This window comes from Zea mays, chromosome 2, assembly GCF_902167145.1.
Source record: "Zea mays cultivar B73 chromosome 2, Zm-B73-REFERENCE-NAM-5.0, whole genome shotgun sequence".
In the NCBI taxonomy this organism is placed as follows: Eukaryota; Viridiplantae; Streptophyta; class Magnoliopsida; order Poales; family Poaceae; genus Zea; species Zea mays.
Genome location: NC_050097.1, coordinates 182,924,804 through 182,946,720, shown reverse-complemented (window position 1 = coordinate 182,946,720; position 21,917 = coordinate 182,924,804). Strand labels below are relative to the sequence as shown.

The 21,917-nt window shown below is 43.5% G+C and overlaps 1 protein-coding gene across 2 annotated transcripts; it reads left to right on the top strand.

Annotated features, from left to right (window-relative positions):
• Window positions 1-3,229: 3,229 nt before the first annotated feature.
• On the top strand, window positions 3,230-10,374 carry LOC100191265 (putative trehalose phosphatase/synthase family protein). 2 transcript variants are annotated; one of them, XM_008668784.3, is made up of 5 exons: window positions 3,230-3,481; window positions 3,582-3,679; window positions 6,953-8,945; window positions 9,023-9,296; window positions 9,386-10,374. In XM_008668784.3, exons 3-5 carry the CDS (start codon window positions 6,958-6,960, stop codon window positions 9,716-9,718), a joined length of 2,595 nt encoding a protein of 864 aa, XP_008667006.1. In that variant the 5' UTR covers window positions 3,230-3,481; window positions 3,582-3,679; window positions 6,953-6,957; the 3' UTR covers window positions 9,719-10,374. The 2 variants fall into 2 exon arrangements, with proteins under 2 accessions (XP_008667006.1, NP_001241723.2); NM_001254794.2 differs by lacking the exon at window positions 3,230-3,481 and having other exon boundaries at window positions 3,533-3,679; window positions 9,386-10,316.
• The last annotated feature ends 11,543 nt before the right edge of the window (window positions 10,375-21,917 follow it).

Below are 21,917 nucleotides of genomic sequence, written 5' to 3'. Positions count from 1 at the left end.
GGGACCCTCAACCGAACCGACTAGTGAATTTTGTGCTGCGTGTCCCTACCCAGATGGGTTGATGCAAGATGAAACACAAGAGGGGGGATGAGGCTTATATTATCTTGTACCGGGGTGCTTGCAGTAGGGGCTACAAGCTTCGCGAGAGAGGGAACGGGTCCCGGGTCTCTTGAGAAGTCTAGTGTTGCGGAGTGGAGTTCGATGTTTGAGTGAGTTCGTCTCTGTCGTCCTTGCCGCCTCCGCCTCCCCCCGGGAAGGCCCTGGGCATCCCCTTTTATAGATACAAGGGGATGGTCCAGCTGTACATATGGGGGTGTAGCTATATGCTAGCGTGGCCGGCGGAGAAGTGCTTGAGCCCTGTTGAAACGTAGCTAGCGGTGCGGCCCTGGGTCCTGCTGACGTTTCTTTGCCTTCGTAGAGAGCTTGAGAACAATCGACATCATGGACGCATGCAGGGAATCATCATTACCTATTGCCGGAGTGATTTAGCTGTGACACCGGTCTTGTTCCTTCGTAGCCTGAGGCGGCTAGCTAGAGGTAGGGTAATGATGTATCCCCTGTAGCATAGTCGGTCTGAGGCCGAGGTCGGGTGAGGCGGTGACTTCTCCTGAGGCTGGGGCCGAGGTCGGGCGAGGCGGAGACCTTCTCCCGAGGCCGAGGCTGAGGCTGAGGCCTAGGGTCGGGCGAGGCGGAGACCTTCTCCCGAGGCGGAGGCTGAGGCTGAGGCCTGGGGTCGGGCGAGGCGGAGCTCCCTGTTGCGCCCGAGGCTGAACTCGGGAGAGGCCGTGACTTACTGTTGTTAGTCTTACCCTGGTGGTTGGCACAGTAGTCAGAACAGGGTGAATAGTGTTGTTTTCCTGTCAGAACGATCAGTAAAGGGGCGAAGTGACTGCGGTCATTTCGACCTTGCCAACTGAGGCGCGCGTGTCAGGATAAGGTGTCAGGTGACCCTTGCATTAAATGCGCATGCGATACGGTCGGCGGTAAGGCCATTTGGCCGAGGTTGTTATACGACAAAGTTTGCCCGAGCTTAGCCTCGGGCGAGCCGGGGGTGCGCCCGCTGCCTGAGGAGGCCCTTGGGCGAGGCGTGAATCCGTCCGGAACTACTGTTCTTGCCCGAGGCTGGGCTCGGGCGAGACGAGGTCGCGTCCCTTGGCAGATGAGGCCTTAACCTTGAGCTGTGCTTACCAGTTTTTACGGTCTGTTTTGAAGATGTTTCTCAGCCATGCTTAGGAGTATTGGGGGTACCCCTAATTATGGTACCCGACACACACCTTGAGGGACTAGGGATTAAAGCAGTTGAGTCCCTTCTTTAGTTTCAATGTTTAGCAATTTAAGGAATAAATGTGACCAGAATACATGGGCTAAACTTTAGTCCTCGAAACCAAACAAGCTCTAACTCTGTTTTACTGCTTGAATAAAAACGATCCAGCTAGCAAGTTAACTATAATCAAACATATCTAAATACATCTTGGTCCAAAGACAACCTAGCTAGCAACTGAAGAACAACAACTAGCAAGAGGCAATCAATCTAGATATAGATAGGGGGTAATCGGATTGGGTATAGACGGATATTATTTGTTTCATATTTGTTTTCATATTTTACCTTCAGATTCGGGTCAGATACGGATATTATCAGCTGTTTTGGATAAGATTTGAATGAATATGGATATCTTAAATATCCAACTTTGAGAATACGAATATACTCCCTCCGGTGCAGTAAAGGTAGTCGTTTAGGACATGATTATGCATACCAAGGAGTGATTAATTATCATGGAGTTTTCCCTGTTTGCCCTTATTAAATAGGGATATAGGTGCATTAATATCATTAAAACAATCAGGCTTAATTGGTTGCTGCCGCACCTCCTGAGGCATTCTAGACTTTCCGAAGCAATTACTCAGGGACAGCGCGCGCTACGACTTCTTTTGTGCACGCTCGGTCACGTGCATGATGACTTCCTTTACTGCACCGGAGGGAGTAGATAAAAATCGAATACTAAGTACAAGACTCGGATATGGGTCGGATCTCAGCTCTCTTATACAGATAGAATTTCCATATACAGATGGATAATATTCATACCATTTACATCCCTAAATCTAGAGGACAACCAATATACTCGAAAATTGGAAAGGAAGTCAATCAGTGTAGGCAAACACATTACAACAATCACCCCATGTGTCGCTGAGTTGACAAAAAAAATGTGTTTAGCTCAATAGAATACAGAAGAACAGCTCGATCTCAAGGAGTAGATTTTTCTGGCTTTTATGATCTGAAGGGTGGGAAGTTTAGGGATTGTACGGTTATAATTCTTCATGAATATAAACTTTTTTTATTTTTTTGAAATAAACCTTTTATTTTATCTCTGATTAAAAGGTAGAGGCCTCGCCGGTTCTGTCATTACAAATCAGAGATAAAATAAGGTTGTTTAGAGCTAGTTTGGGAACACTATTTTTCTAAGGGATTTTAATTTTCCTGCCTGTTTGGATCATTGGAATTGAATTCCATTCTAATAACAGTAATTTAGTCATATACCAATTAAGCTGATTCGGTTTTATGTAAAATATATTTGTATACTATTATTAGCTAGATGTCGGAGATGTTTATGTGCTACATTTTTACTATAGAGCAGTGAGACGAAGAGTGTCATGTAAGTTACAAAGTATAAATAAATTCTACTAAAGCATAAAATCATTTCCCATCCTCCACCCATGAATTTAAAATAGGCTTATATTTGAACTTTGGAAAGTGGTGGAATGTTAAATTCCAATAAGTTACTTTATTGAGTGAATTCCAATTTCTATAAAATGAAGAGAACCAAACGTCCGTAAGGAAAAATGAACTAATTTCCCTTGAAAAAATGAAAATCCCTTAAAAGATAGAGTTTTCAAACTAGTCCTTATGGAATAAAATACATGGTTATATACATGGGATGAGAACTAATCTCCTGTTCTCCGTGAGGACTGGTTTGGCACCAAACCATGAGAGGCTGTGAGAGCAACCCGGCGTCCCGGCATAGCCTTTCGCGTGAGAACTCAGACAAAACAAAAACTAGCGCCGTGCCCAATCTTCACATAAAAACTTGGAAAATGAAACTTAATCCGTAAAAAGTCAGGCCGGCGTCGATCGAATCCATGATGACCAAGACCGGCCTTCAATCTAAAACCAATTAAATCATTTTATAATAGCAAGGAAATTACTAGCCAAAACACCTGCCAGCTCCAAGAATGTGACCTAAGATTTGTCAAGAATATACTGAAGTAAATTATGTGACAAAGCGAAAACGAAGACGTGAAATGAAAAATATAATAATCAGCAAGAAAAAAAAAAAGCACGACGATCTTATCCACAGGCCGCAGTGGCGCTCGCCTAGATCGGCACGACCAGCAGGCAGCAGGAGCGGCGGAATCATCCGAGAGGGCCCGTTGCGATCTACAAAAAGGGAATTTCCCCCGATCCGCAAACCTCCACGACATATACTCCGTATTTCCGTTGATCACTTCTCCCATTCCCAGTCATCTCCACTCTCCAGCAGTCCTCACGTTCCCTCTCTCTCTCTCTCTTTCTCTCTCTCCCGCTTTAGGTTTGCCTGTGTTGGGTAGAGTCGTATAGCGTGGAGAAGAGGCTTGGTGCCAAGAAACTGGCATTTCGATTTGGGGAGTGGCTAAATTCGTCGCTGTGGTAAGAAATGCTTCCACTCCTCCTTGATCCGTATCATTGACCCGTTCGACAGTGCTCTTGGCCGTCGGTTCTTGACTTCGTAGGTTTGAAAAAGGCTAGTTTTGTTCTTAAATTAGGAAAGGGTGATATTTGGGGCTAGGTCCTGATTGATTTGGAGGTCTTACGCGATCTATTACTCTTGGATGAAATTGGGGCAATTGATGTGGAAAGTGGTCTTCTTTTAGTTGCCGTCTTATATTAATTGTAGCTCGATTTAGTTTTTACCAAGTTGGTAGCTATGCTAACTCTGGAAGTGGGGAACAAAATGTTGAAATGGAAGAATAAGGCATGTGAGCCTATGAATTATGGTCAAGATTCAAGAAGGCAACTGAAATTGCAGACTTCGCTTGTAGACGCAGTTATGCTCCAAAACCACAAAGATTAGTGTCGTAGTGAGACCATATAGTTATTGTGTTTCCTCTGGACCTCATGTGCATGGCTGCTTGCTGATTTAACCGATGTCTCACATGATGCCTGTTATGTTTAGACCGTGGTCTCACCATTATTAGACAGCATCACGTTCTGTCCCCTAGCAAATTAATCTTCAAGTTATAACGCATGGGAGAACCCCCCCCCCCCCCCCCCCCCCCCCCCAAGCACACAAAAAAAGGAGTTTGGCTACCATATCCTTACATCCATGCGTAATGGTATTATCTTGGGCAACAATTGTTCCTCTGCAGGAGATTGGAACATAACAAATTGTATTTTGTAATTATATCATATATTACTTGTATTAAAGGCAAAGTCAGTTGCATTTGACATGCTATTGCCAAGTAGGATGAACATGTATAGTTCAAGGTTCTTCTTGTTCTGATTAACTTGCCTTCTCTGTATCACTATGTTGTATTATGACATATCTCACCAAACCGGTGTTCAAGTTTCAGTGTGACCCAGTTCAGCTGGCATGATGACATGTCCTGATTGGCATGTCAGGTCTTGCAGGTAGATACATTCTGTTAGCAAAGGTGATACGACATTGTAGTAGTATGCTAATATTCGTGACTGGTGAGAGGGAAATGATTCGTTCAAGTATTGTTTGCATCATGTTGTGGTCCTCCAGTCTGTCTTTTTGTGTTATATTGGTAAGAGAGTGTGGTCCATTTTTTAATGATTGTTGGATTTGATATTGTAGTCCTAAATGAGAAGGTAGATGAGGTTCATCATAGAACTTTGGGGAGCTCATCATGGAACTAGGGTGTTACATTAGTATTAAATTTTCTATCTTTGTGTGCTTTGCCTGTACTCCCTGGAGCAAAATACTATGTTTGCATGCCTCTAGGCAGTTCATGTTACACCTTTAGCACAATATTGTACTGTAGCAGCTGCATACCGAACAAAGATTTTGTCCTGCTATGCTCTTGTTTGTTTTTGGAAATACTCCCTCCCTCCCATATCTTAAGGTCACGAAGGTATGTCTAAGTCAAATGTTTTTAACTTTGACCGCTAAAACAAAATATTCATAAATATTGACTAAATAAAAATGAAAACTATTAGATTTATTATTAAAACATCTACCACAATATATAATTTCTGAAATTTAAAAATATTTTTTATAGATATTGTTGGCCAAACTTTCAAAACATTGACTTAGGACAAAACTTCGTGACCTTAAGATATGGGACGGAGGGAGTATATCTTTGTTGTGGGTGCTCTATTATAATTTATTCTTGCACGTTAATTATTCATCCACAGTTAGTCAAAGCAAATCAAGAGTGAATATTGTGTATCAGTTCTGGCCAGGTCATGATAGCTGCAATTGAGTAGCAGTTAGTTACAATTTTTTCCCTTCAACTTTATCAGTTCACCTAGATTATTGCTTGACGAGGATTATGCTACATTCCTTGTCCCCCACAAAGCAAATTTGACCTTGTCCTCCTTCATTTGGATGCCACATCCGCCATCATTTTGCAAGATGGGAGTTAGAGTTCACCTCTTGACACCTTGCTTGGTTAATGGGGTTTTGACTCAGGCTTTGTACTGTTGCTTAACTGTTTACCCTTAGATGTCGGATGAAAGATCTTTAGCTACTTTGATCAATTTGCCAGCGTGTTTAGATACAATGTGCTGGCAATTGAGGCCTGGCATGATGGGAGTGAATTAAGGTTGAGGTAGCAGGAAAAAAGGTTGTTATTTGCTGTTGTCCTCAATACCTCCCCCTATTCCAATAAAATTGTCATATTGGGGATAACTGTTCTTTTTTCTTGCTCCAGCAGGTCCCCCAATACCTCTCCTTTTTTTGGTGGTCACCAATATTTCTCTCATCTCTTTTCAAATAAAGGGAGAGTTGTATCCCCCCCCCCTCCCAATAGCACGGGGACCACCCCAACTACCACTTTTTAACTATCTTTTCTTCTACACCTCTGTGGGACTCACCTTCCATATGGGTATTGGCCACTAAGGGAGATATATTGGGGTACTGCTACAGTAACTCCAATATTCACAAAAAAGGGCTACCCCAATACATATATATTGGGGAACTGGCGGAGATGCTCTTAGCTCCATAGATAATAGGGTCATGCCAGTTTTAGCAAGGTCTTGAACCTCATATATCCCTTTTCTACTCGACCCATAATACTGATAGAGTCAGATTAAATCATCTTATCGATGTATCCTTTGAATTTGTTAATTATTATCATGGCAGTGTTCGAGATTGCCTGTGCTGTGAACACTTGAATGTAGCTAACATTAGTTTTGTCCTTGAGTGTATCTTGGCAAGCATTTTTATTTTTTCAGATGTTTTTAAAATATTAAAATGATGTATTTTTTGTTGTAATGATGGTCCATCGATTGAGTGACAATATTTATATGTTTAAGAAAAAGAAAGTGAAAGAGCCTCTAGCTAAGTTGGTTAGGTGGTCTGAGTAGCACTCCCTAGGTCCTGACTTTGAATCCTAGTGGGAGCGAAGTTTAGGCAGAGGTTAAAAAAAAGGTTACTCGATGGTTCCCCTGGTTGTGTGCACACGAGATGGACTGGCCTATGGAGGGAGGATCCTCGTGTAGGGGCTGGGAGGGCTCAAAGCACGATTGTACGAGTAAAGATCTGGTCTATAGGGGCGGTCTTTCCCCTATCGGTCGAGTTGTTTTATTAGAGTTTGTGCCCATGTAATGCACACACATATATCTGTAGGTGATATTTTTCTATTCCCATGGGCCGAATTTTTTTTGTTTATGTGTAAGTAATATTTTATTGGTTGTAAAGGTCTAACTATTAGTATTTTTGGTGTCTCTTTGCAGGAATCATGGTTCTGAAGTCGCACACAAATCTGCTAGATATGTGTTGTGAAGATGTGTTTGACTTCCAACAACCTTTAAGATCTCCTCGTCATGTGGTGAACTCTCCTGGCATCATATCTGACCCTGATTGGGAAAGTAGTAATGATGGCAACTCAGTTGGTTCTATGCCTTTTTGTTTTAAGAGAAAGATTATTGTTGCAAATTTCCTTCCTGTGATCTGTGCAAAAAATGAAGCTACCGGAGAATGGTCCTTTGCCATGGATGATAATCAACTGCTTGTTCAACTCAAAGATGGTTTTCCAATTGGTAATGAAGTTATTTATGTGGGTAGTTTGAATGTTCAAGTTGATCCTATTGAGCAAGATCGAGTTTCTCAGAAGCTCTTCAAGGAACACAGATGCGTACCTACCTTTCTCCCAGCTGAACTCCAGCATCAATTCTATCACATATTCTGCAAACAGCACTTATGGCCACTTTTCCATTATATGCTTCCTGTTTGTCATGACAAAGATGAGCTCTTTGACCGTTCCCTTTTTCAAGCCTACGTGCGGGCCAACAAAATTTTTGCTGACAAAATTGTGGAGGCAGTCAATTCGGATGATGATTGTGTGTGGGTTCATGATTATCACCTCATGCTTATCCCAACCCTTTTAAGAAAGAAACTGCACCGGATCAAAGTTGGTTTCTTCCTCCACAGCCCATTTCCCTCGTCTGAGATCTATAGGACACTGCCAGTGCGGGATGAAATTCTAAAATCACTTCTTAATGCTGACCTCATTGGCTTTCAAACTTTTGACTATGCCCGCCACTTCCTTTCATGTTGCAGCAGGCTTTTAGGCCTTAATTATGAGTCCAAACGTGGCCACATAGGTATAGAGTACTTCGGCCGAACAGTGAGCCTCAAGATTCTTGCTGCAGGTGTACATGTTGGCCGGCTTGAGGCTACATTGAGGTTGCCTGCTACAATTAAAAAGGTTCAAGAAATTGAGAGTAGATATAGTGGCAAGTTGGTAATATTAGGTGTAGATGACATGGACATCTTTAAAGGTATCAGTCTAAAACTGCTTGGCTTGGAGCTTCTTCTGGAAAGAACACCTAAGCTTCGAGGCAAGGTTGTCCTTGTACAGATTGTTAATCCTGCAAGAAGCATCGGAAAAGACATTGAGGAAGCGAAATATGAAGCTGAATCTGTAGCTCAAAGGATAAATGATAAATATGGTTCTGCTAATTACAAGCCTGTTGTCCTCATTGACTACTCAATACCTTTCTATGAAAAGATCGCATTTTATGCTGCATCTGACTGCTGTATTGTAAATGCTGTGAGGGATGGCATGAATTTGATACCGTATGAGTACACCGTATGCAGGCAGGGAAATGAGGAGCTTGATAAGCTCAGAGGTCTTAATAAGAGCTCATCTCACACAAGCACACTTATTGTGTCTGAATTTGTGGGTTGCTCTCCATCACTTAGTGGAGCATTCAGGGTAAATCCTTGGAGTATGGAAGATGTGGCTGATGCATTATACAGTGTAACAGACCTGACACGATATGAGAAGAATCTGCGCCATGAAAAGCACTATCGCTATGTCAGGTCTCATGATGTTGCTTACTGGGCACGCAGCTTTGACCAGGATCTGGATAAAGCATGCATAGAGCAATACAGCCAAAGATGTTGGACAACTGGGTTTGGTTTAAATTTTAGAGTTATTGCCCTTTCACCTGGGTTTAGAAGACTGTCTCTAGAACACCTAGCCTCGTCTTATAAGAAGGCTAACAGGAGGATGATATTCCTGGACTACGATGGGACCCTTGTGCCGCAGACATCACACGACAAATCTCCAAGCGCTGAACTTATCTCTACCCTTAACAGCTTGTGCAGTGATATGAAGAACACAGTATTTATAGTCAGCGGACGAGGAAGAGATTCCCTAAGCGAGTGGTTTGCTTCATGCGAGAACCTCGGTATCGCTGCCGAACATGGTTACTTTATCAGGTAAAGAATATCTTTGTTGCTACACAATTACGTGATTTCCTTTCACCGTGTTTGACTAACCATGTTTGTTCTTGCAGATGGAACAAAGCAGCTGAATGGGAGACAAGCTTCTCAGGTATTTATTCTGAATGGAAGCTCATCGCGGACCCTATCATGCATGTATACATGGAAACAACTGATGGGTCCTTCATAGAGCCAAAAGAGAGCGCTTTGGTATGGCACTATCAGAACACGGATCATGACTTTGGCTCGTGCCAGGCAAAGGAGCTAGTGAGCCATCTTGAGCGAGTCCTATCGAACGAACCTGTTGTCGTGAGGCGTGGCCATCAGATCGTAGAAGTTAAACCTCAGGTTTGTTAAGTATCTGACATTACACATTTTTGTTGTTGTTGTATTTCATCATCTAGATATTTGCTGAGGCTTCAAATGTACGTGACCAGGGAGTTAGCAAGGGGATTTCCGTGGACAAGATCATCCGGACCTTGGTCAGCAAAGGGGAAGTACCAGACCTTTTGATGTGCATCGGAAACGATCGGTCGGACGAGGACATGTTCGAGAGCATCAACAGAGCCACCTCCCTTTCCGAGCTTCCTGCCGCTCCAGAAGTATTCGCCTGTTCCGTTGGCCCCAAGGCCAGCAAGGCAAACTACTACGTCGATGGCTGCGACGAAGTAATCAGACTGCTGAAGGGTGTCACAGCCGTTTCGCTCCAAAAGGATACTGCCGGCCATAGCCATGCGGCATTCGAGGATACGCTTGAGGTTGTCAGCTGATCCACACAAGTAGTCAGTCAGCTCAAACTAGCTACGTCCAGTGTGTTCAGCGTGCCAATCTCAAATCTCCACTGCATGCAAGCCACTCATCACTCCAAACCATATGTGCCAAGTGGAACTCTAAATTGGACGGAGACAAGTATCGCCATTGCTGACACAGAGACAGAACAGCGGTCACAAACTGCAAGTTCGAGCGAATGGCGTCGCGGTTGATGATTCACTGACGACAACGGAAATCACAAACCGCAAGTTTTCAATTCGTAGGCTAAGACAACTAGTGGGACGCCATACATTTTGTAGGCGGCTGATCTGGTGGTGAAAGGGTGGATGTCCCTGCTAGAGCCCCAGCTTACGGCATCTGGGAGAGCCTTGGAAGTTGGACCCCGACGCTTGTGCTGCACTGAGGACTGTTACACTATTTTCTTTGTACAGAACAAACAGGTGTGGTTAGGCGATTAGCGCTGTGACGATTGATTGTAATTCACCCACGTACCATTGAGGAAATTAATGGCTGCGATGGTGAAGCGCCGTGCGCATGGCACATTGTATGACGTTCACTCAGTGTTCGGTTCGAGTTTAAAGTAGGATGATGCGGGGTAACACTGTTGTCTCGTTTTTACCATAACAACAACAACAATAAAGCATTTTTGTTCTAAGCACGTTGGGGTAGGCTAGAGATGAAATTTTATATGAAAACCTCAGAGCTCAAGTGCTCAACCCCTAAAGAAAAGTAAGACAAATGCAAAGGAAAACCGAAAAACGATGAAACGGAGAAACATATAAAAAAGGATAAAACCCATAAGAACCATCAAGATCTAAAGGGGCACAAGAAAATATCAAACGATTAAGGAGGAAAAGCGAAACTATAAATCAAGGTTCTGGTACGTGAATTGCACACTTCCACCCCTTCCTATCCATGGCGAGCTCTTTATCAATATTCCACTCCTTCAGGTCCCTCTTCACAGCCTCTGTCCACATCAAGGTTAGTCGACCTCTACCTCTCTTCACATTCTCGAGACACCTAATTATTCCGATATGCACTGGTGCCTCTTCAGGTCTTCATTGGATATGTCCAAACCATCTCAAATGATGTTGCATAAGCTTCTTCTCAATTGGCGCCACTCCTACTCTCTCGTATATCATCATTCCGGACTCGATCTCTCCTTGTGTGGCTACATATCCAGCGCAACATACGCATCTCTGCCACACTTAGTTGCTGGACATGTCGTCTTTTAGTGGGCCAACATTCTGCTCTATACAACATAGCCGGCCGGATTGCTATCCTGTAGAATTTGCCTTTTAGTTTGTGTGGCACCCGAAGGTCGCATAAGACACCCGCAGCTTGCTGCCACTTCAACCATCCAGCTTTAATTCTATGACTGACATCCTCATCGATGTCACCCTCCTTCTGAAGCATTGATCCTAAGTAACGAAAAGTGTCTTTCTTGGGTACCACTTGCCCATCAAGACTAACATCGCCATCCTCATACCCCATGGCACTGAAATCACACTTCATATACTCTGTTTTAGACCTACTAAGCCTAAAACCTTTTGCTTCCAGCGTCTGCCTCTACAATTCCAACTTTTACGAAACACCACTCCTACTCTCCTCAATAAGTACCACATCATCGGTAAAAAGCATACACCACGATATATCTCCTTGTATGTCCCTTGTGACCTTATCTATCACCAAAGCGAAAAGATAAGGGCTCAAAGCCGACCCTTGATGTAGTCCTATGTTAATTGTAAAGTCATCGGTGTCTCCATCACTTGTTCGGACACTTGTCACAACATTAGTGTACATATCTTTAATAAGATTAATGTACTTCGTTGATACTTTGTGTTTTTCCAAGGTCCACCACATTACACTCCTAGGTACTTTGTCATAAGCCTTCTCCAAGTCTATGAAGACCATATGCAAGTCTTTCTTTTGTTCTCTGAATCTCTCCATAAATTGTCTTAGTAAGAAAATGGCCTCCATAGTTGATCTCTCAAGTATGAAACCAAACTGATTTTGGGTCACACTCGTCATCTTCCGCAGGCGGTGTTCAATGACTCTCTCCCATAGCTTCATTGTATGGCTCATTAGCTTAATTCTACGGTAATTAGTACAACTTTGAACATCTCCTTTGTTCTTGAAGATTGGTACTAACGTACTCCGCCGCCACTTGTCGGGCATTCTGTTTGTCCGAAAGATGGTGTTGAAAAGCTTAGTCAGCCATACTATCGCTATGTCTCCAAGGCATCTCCATACCTCGATAGGGATACCATCAGGGCCCATCGCCTTTCCTACCTTTATCCTTTTTTAGCGCCTCCTTAACTTCATATCCTTGTATCCTTCGTACAAAACCCCTGTTATTGTCATCGAATGGTTCGTCCAATTCTTTGTAGAACTCTCATTCCCTCCATTGAACAATTTGTTGAAGTACTCCTTCCATCTGTTCTTGATCTCTTCATTCTTCACTAATAGTTGCTTTGCTTCATCCTTGATGAATTTGACTTGGTTGACATCCCTTGTCTTCCTTTCACGAATCTTGGCCATCCTATAGATATCCTTTTCTCCCTGCTTTGTGTCCAACCGTTGATAAAGGTCGTCATAGGCTTGACCCCGGGCTCTACTAACCGCTCGCTTTGCAGACTTCTTCGCTATCCTGTACTTCTCTATGTTGTCTGCACACTTGTCATGATGTAAGCGTTTGTAGCAATCTTTCTTCTCCTTGATAGCCTTTTAGACATCTTCGTTCCACCATCAAGTGTCTTTAACTTCCCTTCTGTTTCCTTGACTCAACCCAAACTCTTCTGAAGCTATCTCTCGGATGCATATCGCCATCTTCCTCCACATGGTGTTTGCGTCTCCCTCTTCTGCCCAAGGGCCCTCCTCGATAACTCTCTCCTTGAAAGTTTGGGCCACATCCCCTTTAAGCTTCCACCACTTTGTTCTAGTTACCTTGTTATGCTTATTCCGTTGTAAACGAATCTTAAAATGGAAGTCAACTAGGACAAGCTTATGTTGGGTTACCACACACTCTCCAGGTATAACCTTGCAATCTAAGAAGGCATGCCTGTCCTCTTTTCTCAAGAGGACGAAATCAATCTGGCTAGTGTGTTGGCCACTACTGAATGTCACCAGGTGGGATTTCCTCTTCCTAAAGAAAGTGTTTGCTATAAACATGTCACTAGGGCAAAGTTCAAGATTTCCTCTCCTTCTTGATTCCTAGTCCCAAAGCCGAAGCCTCCATGCACACCCTCGAAACTGGTGCTAGATGTACCCACATGACCATTGAGGTCTCCTCCTATGAAGAGCTTCTCGCCAACTGGCACACTACTAACCATGTCCTCCAGGCCTTCCTAGAACTCCCTCTTTGAGTTCTCATTAAGGCCTACTTTAGGAGCATACGCACTGATAACATTGAGAACCAAGTCCCCAATGACCAGTTTGACTAGGATGATTCTATCTCCTAGCCTCTTAACATCTACTACCCCATCTTTAAGGCTCTTGTCGATCAAGATGCCTACTCCATTCTTGTTTGCTGCAGTCCTTGTGTACCACAACTTGAAGCCTGTATGAAAGTCGCCTAGAGGGGGGGTGAATAGGGCGAAACTGAAATTTACAAAGTTAATCACAACTACAAGCCGGGTTGGCGTTAGAAATATAATCAAGTCCGAGAGAGAGGGTGAAAAAACAAATCACAAGCAAATAAGGAATGAGACACAAGGATTTGTTTTACCGAGGTTCGGTTCTTGCAAACCTACTCCTCGTTGAGGTGGTCACAAAGACCGGGTCTCTTTCAACCCTTTCCCTCTCTCAAACGGTCACTTAGACCGAGTGAGCTTCTCTTCTCAATCACACGGGACACTAAGTCCCCGCAAGGACCACCACACAATTGGTGTCTATTGCCTTGGTTACAATTGAGTTTGTCACAAGAAAGAGTGAGAAGGAAAAGAAGCAATCCAAGCGCAAGAGCTCAAATGAACACAATAAATCTCTCTCTCTAATCACTAGAGCTTTGTGTGGAGTTGGGAGAGGATTTGATCTCTTTGGTGTGTCTTGTATTGAATGATATAGCTCTTGTAAGGTGTAGAAGTGCAGAAACTTAGATGCAATTGAATGTGGGGTGGTTGGGGTATTTATAGCCCCAACCACCAAAATATGGTCGTTGGAAGTCTGCTATCGCATGGCGCACCGGACAGTCCGGTGCGCCACTGGACACTGTTCGGTGCGCCAGCCACGTCAGCCAGCCGTTGGGGTTCGACCGTTGGAGCTCTGACTTGTGGGGCCTCTGGGCTGTCCGGTGGTGCACCGGACATCTCCTGTAGACTGTCCGGTACGCCAACTGCGCGTGCTCTGACCTCTACGCGCGCATGCGCGCATTAAATGCGTTGCAGTCGACCGTTGCGCTTGAAGTAGCCGTTGCTTCGTTGGCACACCGGACAGTCCGGTGCCTCACCGGACGGTCCGGTGAATTATAGCAGAGCACCCTCTGATTTTCCCGAAGGTGAGGAGTTCAGCGTCGAGTTCCCTGGTGCACCGGACACTGTCCGGTGGCACACCGGACAGTCCGGTGCACCAGACCAGGGTGCCTTTGGGTTGTCTTTGGCTCTCTTTGTTTGAACCCTTTCTTGGTCTCTTTATTGGTCTATTGTGAACCTTTGGCACCTGTAAATCTTATAATCTAGAGCAAACTAGTTAGTCCAATTATTTGTGTTGGGCAATTCAACCACCAAAATCTATTTAGGAAAAGGTATAAGCCTATTTCCCTTTCAATCTCCCCCTTTTTGGTGATTGATGCCAACACAAACCAAAGCAAATATAGTTGTGCAGAATTTGAACTAGTTTGCATAATGTAAGTGCAAAGGTTGCTTGGAATGAAACCAATAATACTTACTAGATGCACATTGATGTCTTTTCTTTTTATTAACATTTTGGACCATGCTTGCACCACATGTTTTGTTTTTGCAAAATGTTTTAGAAATTCTTTTCAAGGTTCTTTTGCAAATAGTCAAAGGTAAATGAATAAGATTTTTGAGAAGCATTTTCAAGTTTTGAAATTGTCCCCCCCTGTTTCAAATGCTTTTCCTTTGACTAAACAAAACCCTCCCTTAATGAAATCCTCCTCTTAGTGTTCAAGAGGGATTTAGATATTAATTTTGAAGAGGGTATACGAATTTGAAATTGTATCAAAATAAGATACCAAAAAAAACTTCACCAATTAATAGACTTCATACCAAATAAATTTTTGAAATTGGTGGTTGTCACACCCGGCTTTAAGGAACAAAGCCAGGTGCATCTCATACATGCGCCAAGAAGACAACATATATAATAACAGAGTGTATAGAGATAAATGTCATAAATCATCAGAGTATTTATTACATAGCGGAAGTCTTATTACAAAATAAAGTAATAAAGATAAAACGAACTAAGGATCGTCGGCGCCAATGTCAACTGAGAAACGCCACCTAGATCAGATCATACTCCTCGCCTTGTGGCTCCTCCTGAACCACCTGCTCTTCTCCTGTGGGGGGGGGTGTGAGACAGCAAGGGTGAGCTCACACATGATCATAGCTCAACAAGTTGTGGGGAACCAGTGGACATAAACTCACAAAGGTGTGAGTTCATGTGGTGTGTAAGGCTAATCAATGACAGGGGTTAAAGCTGAGCATTTCTTTTAAGTAGTTGGTCAAAATTTTATTAGCAGTTACTAAGTGTAAGTAAATACCAAACCATAAGTAAAGTAATAGAACAAAATTAATAACAATCCCATGCAATGCAAATGACAAAATTGAATTTAAGTTCCATAATTTAAACATCAGAGAGTCCTGAGCTGCTCATGACCGCGAGCACGGCTAGTATACCAGTTTTACACTCTGCAGAGGTTGTACCCTTTACCCACAAGTCATGTTACCCATCTACCAAGGGATCGCGACTTCCCATACACCTCTACCGAGGAGGCGAGGCAGGGTAACACTACGAGGCCTTTACAAAGTTCCACTAGCTTCCGAAAACCCGCTACAGTTTATAGGAAGTTCCAATGCAGGGTTCCTGGCTGACCGCCATCGTAGCAAAATCAACCAGGGACCTCCCTACACTGACCACTCCCCTACTGCCCTTGCCCCTTTCGGGTAAGGTAGTCTTCCACTAGCTTTCCTAATTAATCAGCCAAGGGCGTCCCATTAAACCCTTGTGGTGGCACGTGTTACTCAAGTTAAGCTCTATGTTCCAATTAACATTAATGAACTTGACATGAACATAAACAGAATAACATGAATAATTGGAACATAGATATAATAAATGATTATCCCAAAACCATGTAAAGCAATAGCAAACTACCCAAGTGATTCAGGGGTAAACAAGGTAATGAGATAAACAATCTAGGGTGACCTATTGGGTCCCATCAAAATTAACCTATGCATGGATGAGTGATATTAAAGAACATTATTGGGTAAAATGTGGTCAAGGGCACAACTTGCCTTCAATGAGCTCCTGCTCAGCTACTTCAACCTGCTGCACACCAGGATCCTCAGCAACGGGCTCTTCTACTCGCCACAATACAAACAAGCACAGTGCATATAGAGAAATTAACATTACACCAAACATATAAATAAAATACACAGTAATAATCTACATATTAAAATAAAATTCTAGGAACAGGAATCATAATTTTTGGAGTTATAAATTTTAAGTTATGGATTTTCAAAGGTTTTATGTGTTTAAAGTGAGATTAAGTGTGAAATTAATTTTATTACTGTTGTCATGATAAAACAGAGGCTCTAGATGTTAGAGAATAAAATTACAAAATTTTAGAAAGTGGAATGGATTAATTTGGAGTAAGTATGAATTTTCTATGAATTATTGAAGATTTAGCACTTATTTTTGTATTAAAAATACATTTTCTAATCCATTTACTCATTTTAAAACAGCACTGGACTGGGCCTCAAATTTGTAAAAGGGCAGGGTTCTCGGTGTAAGTTTCCTAAGACACAGAGCTAACCCCGCGTGGATGGCGGGTTGATTTGTTGTTTTTCCAGGGGCTCTTTAATAAAAGTGCCAGCGCGAAAGGGCACGGTTAGATCTCGGCTGCACGATCTGAACTGAGCGGCCCAGATTAGATCAGGACTTTAAGTGAACCGGTACACGATTCCTAACGTCGGATCGGAGACCAATGGTAGAGATCTTCCTTTAACCTAGACTTGTTTCAGCCGCCCGATTGAGATCAATGGTTAGATCTGCACGTTGAACCGTTATGAGCTTGTGACCGCCAGATCTTGATCCGACGGCCGCGGAAGCTTCGTCGTCAACCCTGCCCGAGCCACCCAACCAGCCACTGCGCACGGCGGCGGGGTCACCGGAGCCCACGAATCCGGCCAACCCGAGCGCCAGACCCAAATTCGTTCGGCCCCCACGAGATTGACGACTCCCTGAACTCAATTCCCAAACAAATTTCGGCCGACATCAAGTGCAAGACTCGGTCCACGGCGCGCCGCGTTACCCCGGGCAGAGAAGTCCGGTGAGCTACCCAAGCGACGCTACGGTGCCTCGAACTACAACGGATAGATGCATGACGTTCCTACAAACGCGGTAAGAGTGGTTGAAGGCCATACCGAAGGGTTGAAGCGACGACGAAGCCGGACCCCGTGATTCCGCGGCTGCCGCGGCGGTGAAGTACTACGGCGGGAAATTGCTCGGCCCTCGGGCACGGTTCGGTAGATTCGGTGGGGCAGAAGCCTTTCCGCGCCCACCCGGCCTTCAGGCTTTGGCACGGAATGTCCAATTTCGACGCCGGTGAAGGACGGTAATGGTGGCGGGTTTCGTTCGCTTTCAGTTCTCAGAGATGGCAGAGGGATGGGTTCTAGCAGCTCTCGAGCAACCGAGAGGCTTTTTTATCTCTTGCGCGGATGAGTCGGGAGGAGGAGTCGTGGGTCACCCGAGACCGCGGATCTCGCGCGGCAGGTATGGCGCGCGGAAGTCAGCGAGTAGCTCGGCGGGTTTGTTACCGACGCGAGGAAAGCGGGGAAGAGAGAGATCTGACGACCCGGCCCCACACGGCAGCGAGCACCCGTGTGCGCGCGTGCGCGGGGAAGGAACTGGCACGTGGGCCCCGCGCGGCAGAGAGTGGAAGCGCGCGGTGGAGGAGTGGGCCGTGCAGAAGGGATAGCTGGGCCGAAATGAAGCCTGAGGCCCAGTTGGCTTCTTTTCTCTTTTTCTTTTTATTTTCTGTTTCATTTCTTTTTCAAATTCAAACTTCAATCCAAATTCCTTTCTCTTCTCTATTTGTATACTGGCTAATTATTTATTTTGATCATATCAACTGTGATGAAGTAATTTTAATGATAATTTTATTTGTATTGAATAATATTCCTTTCTCTTCTCTATTTTCAAGAATTTCTTTTAGGTTTTAATTTTCCTTTATTTTTTTTGGCCTTTAATATTTTCTTGTTACAAAATGCACACAAAATAAAAATAAAAATACCAGCATGATGCATGATTTGTTTGAGTGCCTTTTATTATTTATTCATTTGTATAAGTGAAGTGTTCACATGTGATGATGCATAAAGTTCAAACTCATATGAAGAGAAATTGTTTCTCTATTGGTATTGTTTCTAGCAAATTACAAAGTGGGTGTTACAAATCCTACCCCCCTTAAAAATAATCTCGTCCTCGAGATTTAAGAAGAACTAGAGAAAAGGTGGGGAAAATCTATACGAAGCTCTTCTTCTCTTTCCCAAGTTGCTTCATCTTTGCCATGGTGACTCCATTGGACTTTGCACATCTTTATCACCTTATTTCTCGTAACCCGAGTCAAAGTATCCAAAATCTTGATCGGGTACTCCGTGTAAGTCAAATCACCTTGAACACTGAGCTCTTCCATTGGTAACTGTTCCTCAGGGACACGGAGACACTTCTTTAGTTGAGATACGTGGAACACATTATGCACATCCGATAGACTATCCGGTAACTCAAGTTGGTATGCCATCTCTCCAACTCTCCTAAAGATCAAGAATGGTCCAACATAGCGAGGGAACAATTTGCCCTTAACTTTGAATCTCCTCATTCCACGAAGTGGTGACACCTTGAGATACACATAATCTCCTTCTTCAAATTCCAGTGGTCTCCTTCTATTATCAGCACAGCTTTTTTGCCTGGTTTGAGCCACTCTCAAATTCTCTCGAATTATACGAACTTGTTCTTCTGCTTCTTGAATCAGTTCAGGCCCAAAGAACTGTCTCTCTCCAGTCTGATCCCCATACAAAGGAGTCCTGCACTTCCTCCCATATAAAGCTTCAAAAGGTGACATCTTCAGACTGGCCTGATAACTATTATTATATGAGAACTCAGCATAAGGCAGACTCTTATCCCAACTTCCTCCATGCTGAAGGGCACAAGCTCTCAACATATCTTCCAATACTTGATTAGTCCTTTCAGTCTGTCCATCAGTCTGAGGGTGATAAGCCGTACTAAAATTCAACTTTGTACTCATATTCTCATGAAAGCTTCTCCAAAATCTTGAGGTAAACTGTGAACCTCGATCAGACACGATCTTCTTTGGTACTCCATGTAAACACACAATCCGAGCCATATATAACTCTGCTAGCTGAGAACCTTTATAAGTAGTCTTCACAGGAATGAAGTGAGCCACTTTAATCAATCTATCCACAATCACCCATATTGCATCATATCCTTTCTGGGTGCGAGGCAATCCAGTAATGAAATCCATACCAATCTCTTCCCATTTCCACTCGGGTATCTTCAGTGGGTGCAATAGTCCAGCTGGCCTCTGATGTTCAGCCTTAACTCTTTGACATACATCGCACATAGCCACATGTGCAGCTACATCTCTTTTCAATCCATACCACCAATATTTCCGCTTTAAATCCTGATACATCTTGGTACTACCAGGATGAATAGAATAGTCCGAATCATGGGCCTCTTTCAATATAGTCTCTCGAAGGCTTTCAATATCAGGAACACACATCCTGTCCTTGAACCATACAGTGCCTTGCTCATCTTCCGTAAATTCCGGAACTCGACCTTCAGTAATCAGATCCTTAATCTCTTTTATTTTAGCATCCTCAAGTTGACCTTTGCGGATTTCTTGCTCCAAGGTAGGTTCCACATCAATAGTAACTCCTTCAGTGTGAGCGACTATCCCCAGGTTAAGTCTCCTGAAATCCTCAACAATCTCATCGGGTAGCTGGGCAACAATAGCTGAATGAACATGCTCCTTGCGACTCAAGGCATCTGCAACCAAATTTGCCTTGCCCGGGTGATAGTGAATCTCCAAATCATAATCCTTAATAAGCTCCAACCAACGGCGTTGCCTAAGATTGAGATCCTTCTGAGTGAATATGTACTTCAAACTCTTATGATCCGTGTATACTTGGCACTTAGTTCCCATAATGTAGTGTCTCCAAATCTTAAGTGCATGCACAACTGCTGCCAATTCCAAGTCATGAGTGGGGTAGTTCAATTCATGTTTGCGTAACTGACGAGATGCATAGGCGATTACATGTCCTTCTTGCATAAGCACACATCCTAAGCCTTGGCCACATGCATCACAATAGATATCAAATCCTTTCTGTAGGTCTGGCATAACCAATACTGGTGGCGACATCAACCTCTTTTTCAATTGCTCAAAGCTGTCTTGGCACTTCTCGTCCCACTTAAATTCTCTTCCTTTCTCCAAAAGTGAAGTCATAGGCTTAGCAATCTTAGAAAATCCTTCAATAAATCTCCGATAATATCCTGCTAATCCCAAGAAACTCCGAATCTCAGTAACTGTAGTGGGTGCTCTCCACTCCATTATCTCCTTAACCTTAGCAGGATCCACTGATATTCCTCCATTAGAAATAATATGACCAAGAAATGGCACCTCGCCAATCCAAAACTCGCACTTGCTGAACTTGGCATATAGCTGGTTATCTCGTAGCTTCTGTAGCACCAACCTTAGATGTTCCTCATGATCACTATCACTCTTGGAATAGATAAGAATATCGTCGATGAATACCACGACGAATCTGTCCAAATACTCCATAAACACCTTGTTCATTAAGTTCATAAAATAAGCTGGTGCATTGGTTAATCCAAACGACATAACAGTAAACTCATATAATCCATATCGAGTCGAGAAAGCCGTCTTGGGAATATCCGATGGTCTAATCCTCATCTGATGGTATCCTGATCGGAGATCAATCTTCGAAAATACTCTTGCACCTCTCATCTGATCAAATAAATCCTCAATACGGGGCAACGGATACTTGTTCTTCACCGTAACATCATTAAGAGATCTATAATCCACACACATCCGCTGCGATCCATCCTTCTTCTGTACAAACAAGACCGGTGCTCCCCAAGGTGAGGAACTCGGACGAATGTACCCAGCCTCTTGTAACTCAGTTAACTGCTTCTTAAGTTCCTTCAACTTCTCTACGGACATCCTATATGGCCGTTTAGAAATAGGGGCAGTTCTAGGTAAGAGATCAATAACAAACTCAACTTCTCTCTCAGGTGGCATCCCTGGTAACTCCTCTGGAAAGACATCCGGAAAATCTCTAACCACCCGGATGTTGTCACCAACAAACTCCTCCGGTATAAAGAACATTGCACGCATGGGTGAGGAGGTTACTGCAATATTAACTTGAAACCTTTCTCCTTTAGTAGTAGTGAGTTCTACGGTACCTCTACCACATGCTATAACGGCCTTTGCCTTTCTTAGCCATGACATCCCAAGGATCAAATCTATACTGCTTGACTCTAATATTATAGCAGTAGCTCCAAACTCTCTACCCATAATGGTCAATGTCAGTCTACGTGTCATTTGATTCGCCTCAACAGGCCCTTTAGGTGTAATTACTATCATGGGTTTTCTCATATTTAGCAGTGGTATTTCATTTGTGTTGGCATATCTAGCAGACATGAATGAATGTGTAGCACCAGAATCAAATAATATGGTTGCAGGAATTGCATTAACATAAAACATACCAATTACGAGGTCCCCTCCATCCGGAGTAGCATCAACGCTGACTTGATTAACCTTGGCAATAGAATATCCCTTGCCAGAACTTGGAGTCTGCTGCCTGTTCTGAACTGGAGTAGTAGCAATCCTCTGTGGGCAGACATTTGTGTAGTGACCAGTCTTCTCACACTTGAAACAAGTAGTGCCGGGACTCTATCCTGAAAACTTCGTCGGGGTGCCAGTGGGGG